This window comes from Lepus europaeus, chromosome 10 (genome assembly GCF_033115175.1).
Source record: "Lepus europaeus isolate LE1 chromosome 10, mLepTim1.pri, whole genome shotgun sequence".
NCBI classification, from domain to species: domain Eukaryota; kingdom Metazoa; phylum Chordata; class Mammalia; order Lagomorpha; family Leporidae; genus Lepus; species Lepus europaeus.
Genome location: NC_084836.1, coordinates 9,735,219 through 9,744,831, shown reverse-complemented (window position 1 = coordinate 9,744,831; position 9,613 = coordinate 9,735,219). Strand labels below are relative to the sequence as shown.

Here is a 9,613-nt window from a genome sequence, read left to right as displayed (position 1 = left end):
TTTTCCTTAGCCCGATGCCTGTCGTGGGAGACTGAGTCGGGGGTCCCACACCTGTCGTGGTAGACTGATTCACGTGGTCCCCCATGAGCCACTCCTGCTGTTATCTGCCTGTGTGTTTTCCTCTGTAAAGACTGGGCTTCCAGCTACATCCCCTCGGCCACAAGGGCAGGACCCGGCTAGGATCTGGTAACTTGTGCACAGGGAATCTCGTCCCCTTGGAAGGCCGCTTCCTGGAGCCCGTGGGCGGGGCTGCTGACCTAGAGACCCCTAGAGACCCGGTAGGGAAGACACGGTGGGTCCTGCTGACAGAGCTGCCCGACCAGAGTCCTCCTGCCAGACCAACCCCCCCCCCCACTGTTCCCAGGATCCTCCTTGGCTAAGGGCACTTCTGGCCACTTAACCAATGTGAAGACGCCCAGCCTTGTGTTACAGAAGTCCAGAGTGGCAGCCTCTGGCCAAGCTGACAGAGCCCCTCAGCAAGTTCACGGGGCTCCCAGGGGCGCTGCGCTGTCCGAGTCTGCTGGGAGCAGCCTGGGCTGCAAGGGTCCCCCTTGCAGTACCCCTAGAGGGGGAGGCGCCCTCAACACCCCAGCCCAGAGAGCTCTCCCAGAAAGCTCCACCCACTCACGCCTTGCCTTGCATCTCATTGACCCAAATCCAGTCGCACGCCCATTTCTGAACCAATCACTTTGCATGTGGGGCGGAGGAGGAGGAGTTAGAAATTCATGAGACCAATCAAACCCCTGGGTGGGAGGCGCTTGTGCAGTCAACTCTTTGAAGGCCACTGGCCCGCGGGGGAGGAATGGGTGTGCAGGCCAGGCATGCGGGGGGAGACCCAGCAGTGTGCACCCTGGGGCCCCTCCACACTGGGCCTCAGGGAGAAGCCTGGCCCACTGGGCCAGGGAGAGGGGCCGAGCCCCCAGGGCTCCTGTCTGCCTCAGCTGCTCTCCCAGCCCCGCCCTTGGTCCCGGCCACGTGGAGAGCGAGCAGCAAGCAGCGGGGGCCTCGGACGCGTGCCTCTCTTTATTGCACTGTCTCCCGCCCGCCGGGCCGCCTCTGCCGCGGCGCACCTAGTACTTGGCGCCCTTGGACTTGCTCTTTTCTCCGTACTTCGCTTCCAGCGCCTTCTGCAAGTGCATGTTCATCGCGTTCTTCTGGTGCCACCGCCCTGCAGAGCCGGGGAGGAGCCAGCACGGGTCACCCAGCAGCCTGCCGTGTGCCCAGGCCCAGCGGTGACCTGCACCCTTTCCGAGCCCTCCCACTGGACCCCAGGGCCCGCGCGGCCACCTCTGCCCCTCCCCCCCAGCTCCCCACCTACCCAGGTCGTCCGTCTTCCGGCCGTGCCAGTGTTCCAAGTCCCTCACTGATCTCTCGATCACCTCCGGCGTGTAGGAAGCCTTCATGAGGCTCTTAGTCTCCTGGGGGGCCCCTGCAAATGCCACGGAGAAATCCCCAAGTTAAAGGAGGCCGGGGCTAGGGAGCCCATGGTTGATGCTGGCGTGAGCCTCCAGTGGCTGTGGGTGGTGCAGGGGGCTGGAAGGGGGGAGGGCTTCCAAGACAAGCAGGTCTGGGTTCGAAGCGCAGCTCCACCGGGCGTGGGGCTCAGACAAGACCCCAGCCTCCCCTAAGTTTCTGTTTCTTCCTCTACAGAAAGGGAGACGGTTTTCTCGCCAGGTCGGAAAGAGGACCAAGTTTTGGATGTTCCCTGGGGCGGCTGGCACGTGGCAAGTGCTGGCTGTGCTTTCTGAAAACGTGTCCTTAGCGACACAGTTAGAACACACGAGGCAGCGCTCGCCATGATCGGGACCCCAAGCTGAAGGCCAAATCCTAAACAGGCGGCAAGCGATTGAACGACCAGAATGTAAAGTAAGTGCATGTAAGATTTGAGGCCGTGGAAGAATGGACCTATAAGCAAAGAACAAGGTGCTATCCAGAAAGAAACAAAGCAAAAAAGCACGCGGGTTAGTAAAAACAAGCCAGTGCTATTTCAGACATGCAACCCGGGAAGGTGGAAAGGTAAGCCTTGTGGGTGATAAGACGCCTGGGATTTGCTTTGAAATCCTCTGCAGTGGAGGTGGACAGGTGGGTGATGAGAGGAAAGCTGAAACAAGATCGGGGCCTGGCGCTGTGGCGTAGCGGATAAAGCCGCCTGCGGCGCCGGCATCCCATATGGGTGCAAGTTCGAGTCCCGGCTGCTCCTTTTCTGATCCAGCTCTCCGCATTGGCCTGGGAAAGCAGTGCAAGATGGCCTGAGTGCTTGGGCCCCTACACCCACGTGGGAAACCCGGAAGAAGCTCCTGGCTCCTGGCTTTGGATTGGCGCATCTCTGGCTATTGCAACCAATTGAGGAGTGAACCAGCAGATAGAAGACCTCTCTCTCTCTCTGCCTTTCTGTAACCCTGCCTTTCAAATAAATAAATAAATCTTTAAAAACAAAGACCCAAGCTCGGCTGTGCTCTGGTCACGTGGAGGTCGGTGTCCTGTGCAAAGCCTGTTGAATAAACCATGCGCTTGGCTCCCCCCTAGGTTTGAAAACTGCTGTCATCAAAGCGGAAAAGGAGACTCAGCGGACAGCGAGCGCGGCAGATCAGTCACAGCGGAGAGGACGTGGGGACCCAGGAGCTACAGCTGCAGAGCCGCAGCCCAGAGCGGGAAGCGGTGGGCGAAGCGCGAAGGCGCTGCCCAGGCGCAGGGGGCGCGAGGAGCTGCGCGCTTTGCGTTGGAGAAGTGGGCGGAGGCGGTCGGAGGGACGTCCCAGGCTAACATCTCCCCAGAACTGATGCGCGATGCCGGTTCTTAGATCCCAGAATCGTAATCCCCCAGCGAGGATGAGGAAAGGGAATTCCTTCCGCAGGCACAGGCGAGGCAGATTCGGAGCAGCAGGGCCCCGGGGGCTTTACACGTGGCGCAGGGAGGAGGGAGCCAGAGACCGGCCTGGCGTAACTGATGGGATGAGGCCCCCGGAGACAGAGGAAGACCGGGCCAGACCGGAGTGCTGATGGAAAACAGGCCGAGCAGCCATGCTCCCAGCACCGCCGCTAGGCAGACAGTCCTGGCAGAGCCCCCCCCCCCCCCAACAGAGCCCACTACACCTAGCTTCCGGAAGTGAGCCCAGGAGGACGACCCGGACGCGAGAAGAAAAGGGATGGGGGTTCATCTAAGTACGCAGCCACTAGCATCCGTATCTAAGGAAGGGGCCCCAACACCGCTGGCCGCGGGGAGCTGAGACGGTGGGGGTCCCTCTCGTGCCTCGCACACTTCTGGGTGCTTCCCGCGAGCTGCACGCCGCACTGCTGTCACCCCAAGAGCAGATGTCGTTATTACGTGGAGGCCAGTGGGGCACAGAGACACTGAACGACTTGTCCGAAGCTGCACAGCTGGTGGTGAAAGGCCCGGGGCTCGGACCCAGACGCTGCGGCTCCAGGCTCCGCGAGGACACAGCTCTGCTTCTGCGCAGCTGAAAATCTGTTGAGGCAGCGCGCAGGCCCAGGAGGGCGTGGGAGAGGACTCGCAGCCCAAGCCTTCTAAGACCCTAAGAGTTAGAGGAACACTTGAACATCTTCATTAACGCTGGTCTACCGACTCCGGGGTGACAATGTGAAGAGGAACCACTAAGAGCATAGGCAGGGTAGTGGTGGTAGGGGACAATTTAGGTTGGGAAGAAGGAAAGCCAAGGTGTGTCCAAAAAATAGAGGGCTGGCACTGTGGTGCACTGGCTAAACCACCGCCTGCGGCACCGGCAACCCGTACCAGTGCTGGTGTGGTTGGAGTCCCGGCTGCTCCACTTCTGATCCAGCTCCCTGTTAATGTGCCTGGGAAAGCAGCAGAAGATGGCCCAAGTACTTGAGCCCCTGTACCCACGTGGGACACCTGGATAGATCTCTTGGCTCCTGGCTTCAGCTTGGACCAGCCCTACAAGCTATTGCAGCCATTTGGGGAGTAAACCAGCAGATGGGAAAATCTCTCTCTCTCTCTCTCTCTCTCATTCTCTCTGTAAATCTACCTTTCAAGTAAAAAAAAAATCTTTTTTTTTAAAAATGTTCATGTTATCTAAGTGTGGCCACTATCATTTGTCAAAAGAAGCCCTAGGGGCCGGTGCTGTGGCATAGCAGGTGAAAGCTCTGGTCTGCAGTGCCAGCATCCCATATAGGCACCGGTTTGAGTCCTGGCTGCTCCACTTCCCATCCAGCTCTCTGCCATGGCCTGGGATAGCAGTGGAAGATGGCCCAAGTCCTTGGGCCCCTGTACCTGCGTGGGAGACCCGGAAGAAGCTCCTGGCTCCTGGCTTTGGATCGGCGCAGCTCCAGCCATTGCAGCCATCTGGGGAGTGAACCAGCGGATGGAAGACCTCTCTCTCTGTCTCTACCTCTCTGCCTCTGCCTCTCTGTAACTCTGCCTTTCAAATAAATAAATAAATCTTAAAAGAAGAAGCGGCCCCCAAGACTGTACGACTGTTGGAATGACTGGGCGGACGGGAGAAAATGAACACAGAACAAGCCCAGTCTCAAGCATCCGTGTGCACCAGCAGCAAAGTCAGAAATGACAGCTTGAAGAAGAGAGCACCAGCAGTCCAGAAGCTCCGAGGTTTTCCCAAAACGAACCTTGTTCTCTTGGTAGAGAAAAATTACAAAACATTCTTGACAGACACTGAAGAGAGATTGGAATGAGTGTAGCTACTTAGCACATTGATGGATTGGAAAATCCGGGCTCCCGAAGCCGACGGCTGCCCTACGCCACGCTGGAGAGTGAACGTATCTGCAATCGAATCCCACCAGGGGGCTCGTGGACATTGACAGGCCGCTCTGAAGCTGATACAGGGAGAGGAAGACTCTGAAAGGCATTGACTTGTAGAGGGAGGAGGTGTGTGTCGTCCGATCAGGCCCCAGACTGCTTATAACACCTCGGCAATTACAGTGCAGTATGGACGGAAACCGATGCGTGCACAAGCCGGCACTTGATGGACAGCAAAATGGCGCAGCCGGCGGCCGGGGAAGGCGGAACACAAGGTCCTGAGCCGATCGGGTTGCAGACGAAGGTCTGCTTCACACGGCAAATGGAAACCGACTCCACGGGGATTAAAGATTTCGACGTGAAAAGCAAACCCGGATGTTTTTCGGACGCCACCTAAAAGCTTATCTCTGTGACTCAGCACGGGAGAGGATTTCTTGAACCCGACCCTCCTGGAACCTGCGCTCGGACCAAGTGAACAGCAAGGCCGCCCTTCCAGTTCTTCAGGTCAAACACCCGGAAACCAACCTTCATTCCCGACCCCGGACACGCCAGATGCATCGCGAGCATATGCGGCTGGCGCTGCGCCGTGCTGACTCCTGTCCTGTCAGGCCGCCTGCTCCCCGAGCCACCATATTATATGACAGCGCCCTGAAAATGGCACGGTGCACCAGCCCAGCTCCCGACACCGAGCCTCTGCCGTCTGCCCCACCTGGGTTTTCTGCACTGGTCTCCCTGTCTCTGCCCCAGCTCCCCTGCACCTGTTCTCAACACAGCAACAGGAGCAACCCACTCACCAAAGCCAAACAGCGTCACTTGTGGCTCTGGGTTGGCTTTGCCACTCAGAGAAAAGACCTACGGTGGCCTCCCACCTGCCTGTTTCTGAGTTCTGCCCTTCCCTCCACAGCGACTGCAAAGGCTGATCCCAGAGCGAGTGAGTCCGAGGGACAGGTGCGTGGGACACACGGCAGGGAGCAGCCCTGGCTCAGAGCACCTGTCAATGTCCAGAGTAGAAACACTGACGCTGGGGCCAATTTTAACACAGCAGTTCTGTGCCAATCAGTTCAGGAAAATTTAACAATGGACTCTTGTGAGCTGTAGCCAGTACGCCCTTGGCACAGTTCCAGCGGGCTGTGCTGATTTTAAAGTATTGTTTGTATGTTTATGTGGACATTCTAAGATTCTATGTCAGAAGCACGAGGTGAGAATTGGAAGGTAGGATTTCTGGGGCCCCGAGAGGCGACAGCCTGGGCTGTGTCCTGGCTTGCACAGGGCACCACTCCTGCTCTGAGCTCAAAGGAAAAACCCAGACAGGCTTCCAGTGGGCGTCTGGTTCCTCGGGCGACAGGGACCTGAGCCAGGAGGAGGACACGTGGGAGGCATCCCACAGTGCCCCGGAGGCAGCTGAGGTGCAGAGCGCTCAGGAGCCTGCCATGGCCGCACCCGGCTGGGGAGTAGCTGAGCTGAACTTTGAACCCTAGAAACCTGGCATGGTCACTGAGACCAAAGGTGCCCGGGCCAGAGGTACCCGGGCCTCCCATTGGTAGAGAAGAACCCAGAGGTGTCAGGAGGCTGAGGGGCTCGTGCCAGGCTGGGGAGTGACTGACAGCAAGGACAGACGCTTCCACACCTGCTCGGCACAGGGGCGTGAAATGAGGGCCCGAGACCCCCAGGCGGGGTGGACGCACCCTAGGCCTTGTGGGTGCCCACAGCCCTCAGCCTTGCCTTTGGCCTGACCTTGGAACAGGTTGGAGCGCATGTTGTAGCCCAGATCGTAGTAGTCCGAGAAGATGGAGGAGATTTCCACGGGGCTCTGGGTCCTGCTGGGCCACGAGCTCGCCCTCCTCTGGCCCTCCGCGACTTCGCCGATGGCCCTCTGAGCCTGCGTGGGGAGGCAGGGAGAAGGTATAGGACGGAAAGCAGGGGCAAGCTGCCCCCCACCCCCACCCTCCAGCCCTCCTCCCGCAGACCCCACCCAAGCTCAGCCCAAAAGCCCTCGACTAACACCCCCCACCCCGAGGCCCCTGCCCCCACCCACCGCCTCCACCCCGGGCTTCTGGGATGTTCACTGTCACAAGCCTCCTCTCCACACTGAGCACCTAAGTGCAGTGCCAGGAGCGGTCTATAGAGGGCGACACTACTTGTCCCGTTTTACAGGTGAGAAACTGGGTCTCCGGTGGTCAGAGTCCCTCAGGTCACACAGCTGAGGAGCCCCAGGCCCTGGCTGGCCCCCTGCAGCCGGGGCCCTCACACCAGCCAGCTCCAGGTGGGCCCTCAGCCAATGGGGAAACTGAGGCTCGGAGAAGCTGAGTCCTGGCCCAGGAGGCAGGAAACGTGAGTTGAGCCCCAGCTGTGCCATTTGCCAGTTGCTGACACTGGCAAGGGTCTACTGGGCCTACTTGTAGGGCTTCGAGGTCCGCCAGCCTGGTGGGGACCCTCGTCCCAGCAACTGGCCGAATTGGGTGAACGTCCTTAACCCCTCTAAGCTTTGCGTCCTTATCCACTACATGGGGATGAAGACAGCGCCTCCTGGTGGTGGTGGTGGGGATTAAGTGAGTTTCAGCAGGGCACAGGGACTGGCACAGAGCAGGTGCTCAGTTAGCACCACTTCCTGATGCTGTTACTAAGAGGACTGCACTCCACGCAGGCGTCTTCCGTGTCCTCCTCTAAGGAGGCTCACACGGAATCCTTCAGCCGCCCCGCCCCCTGCGGCCCGGCCTTGCCACCTGCTCCTCAGAGACCAGCTCCTTCACCACCGTGCTCCCGAACTTGTGGCGAATGTTGTCGGGAATGACGCTGCCCTGTGGGGGTGCGGGCGGGCCGCTCTGGTCCTGGGACTTGGCGCTGGGGTCTTCCTGCCGCCGCGCCTCTTCTCGCAAGGAGCCCTTGCTCTCTCTCGAGGAGGGTCTGAAACCCCCCTTCTTCCCGGGAGAACCCATGCTGACGGGGGTCGGGGGTGGGGGCCGGATCTCCTCCAGGTGGCCCTGCCCCAGGGTGCTGCCTGCGCTGCTCGGGGCCTGGTGCTTGAACTTGGAGACGTCCAAGGAGCTGCAGGAGGTTCTCCAGGGCTCGGCATCCTGCCGGCCCCCCGCATCCTGCGGAGGGGCGCTGGTCAGGTTGACGGTACCTGCAGACGGGCAGATGAAGGAAGGAGGGGGTGGGCAGGAAGCAGACACAGAGGCAGGGGGAGAACGAAGGAGACGAAGGGAGAAGTCGCTGCAGCTGGGCCTCACTTGCTACAGTGAGCCTGCGAGGCCCCGGGCAGCAGGGTTTGCACATCAGAATCACCAGGGCGCTCATTAATAATGCAGATTCCTGGGCCTCCGGTCTGAGCTTTCACCCGGGGCCCCAGGGCCTTCAGGGCACCCACGGGATCTTCCAGCAGGAGTGTGCCCCAGCCCCATTGGGCTACGTCTCCCTGCCCCACCCGCCAGCCCCAGCCACCTTCCACGTGGCCCCAGGACCTGCTGCAGCCCACCCCACCCCCTGCACCAAAATCCTCCCCTGTTCTCAGTACAGCCCCGTTCCCTGAGATTGCACCAGAGCCCAGCCCCGGCTCCCTTCCAGGCCCTGGCCCCCACGGTTCCCCTTCCTGGAAGGCTCTCCTTCCCTCCCCTCCCCCCCCCCAGGAAGTCATGGCCACAGGGGTCTGGGAAGACAGGGAGCAAGAGAGCAGCCGGCTCCCTGCTGCCCCGGGGTGGGCGTCCCTCCAGAGGGCCCGGCCCGGTCTTCGCAGCCCCTGGTCCGCCTCTACCTGTTCGGTGGCCCAGCTCCATGGACTCTTGCCCCAGACAGGCGTATCCAGCTCAGTCCTGTGGACAAAGCGGCGCGTTTCACCGTCTCAGATGACACACAGAGGCCGCGTGCTTGAAGATGGGCCCGGCGCTCACGGTGGGGGAGGGGGCTTGTGGCCAGCTGCCCAGTCCTGCACGGAGGTGCCCTGGCGCTCTGGGACGTGGCCCTCTCCGCCCGGCCGCAGCATTACCAGGACCTCCTCAGCCGGCCTGGGGACTCTGTGTTCCTCCAGTGCCGCCGTCATCTCTTCTGCCTCCTCGTGCCTCCCCCCACGCGCCCCCCCCCACTAGGGGCCCCAGCAGGCCCCTGGCCGCAGGCTGCGCTGCCCCAGTGCCCACGTTGGCGACTGCTTTGCTTCCTGCGTGTGGGATGGTACCCATCTGAGTGGCTGGTGGCTCACGGTCGGGGAAGAGGAGCAGCTGAGAAGACAGGGGAAGAGCCGGGAGCGAGGTCACGGCCTCGGCGTCCCGTGGCGGGGACAGCTCCCCCGCCCCCCGGCTTTCATGCTCCTGTTCCTTCTCCCGGGGGGGGGGTCTTTCCCTCATCCCCATTCTCTGAGCTACCGCAGCTGGGTTCCCCCTTAGCTCCCTCAAATGGCATGGTGCACCTGGTTCCAAAGGTGAGTGATGAGGGAGCAGCAGGAGCGAGGGGGCAGAGCTGGAGGGGTCTTTGGGGGCTGAGGCCCAGAGAGGGGCGATGACCTGTCTAAACCCACACAGGAACAGGTAGAAACCAGATCGACCCATTTCTCATGAAAGCTGGCCCAGCAGAGCCCGCTGTTGGATTGGCTGTGGAATAATAATTGATGACTGGGTCACTTCTGATACAACCTCCAATGGCCCTGTGCAAGCCCAGTCCCCGCCTCCTCGGGGGGGGGACCCTGTGGCTGGCCGCGGAGACAGCAGTGCCTTCCAGGGGAGAGGAGTGACTCCTATCTTGTTCCCGCCCTTTTCCCCGGCTCTCCTTGGCTTGCTGGCTAATGTCCGTGATGTGTGAGTAGGCAGGCAGCTAGTCAGGCCTAGGGGAGCTGGAATCCTTGCAGTCCTGCGATGTAAAGTTATCTCTTTACCTATCCGTCTAAGCCACCTCC

At 60.6% G+C, this 9,613-nt stretch overlaps 1 protein-coding gene across 1 annotated transcript; it reads right to left on the bottom strand.

Moving 5' to 3' along the window:
• Window positions 1–1,008: 1,008 nt before the first annotated feature.
• CIMIP4 (ciliary microtubule inner protein 4) lies at window positions 1,009–8,767 on the bottom strand. The gene is made up of 6 exons (XM_062201886.1): window positions 8,619–8,767; window positions 8,483–8,540; window positions 7,455–7,964; window positions 6,466–6,610; window positions 1,319–1,429; window positions 1,009–1,168 (listed from the first exon to the last, which is right to left on the bottom strand). Exons 1-6 carry the CDS (start codon window positions 8,765–8,767, stop codon window positions 1,071–1,073), a joined length of 1,071 nt encoding a protein of 356 aa, XP_062057870.1. The 3' UTR covers window positions 1,009–1,070.
• Window positions 8,768–9,613: the final 846 nt, after the last annotated feature.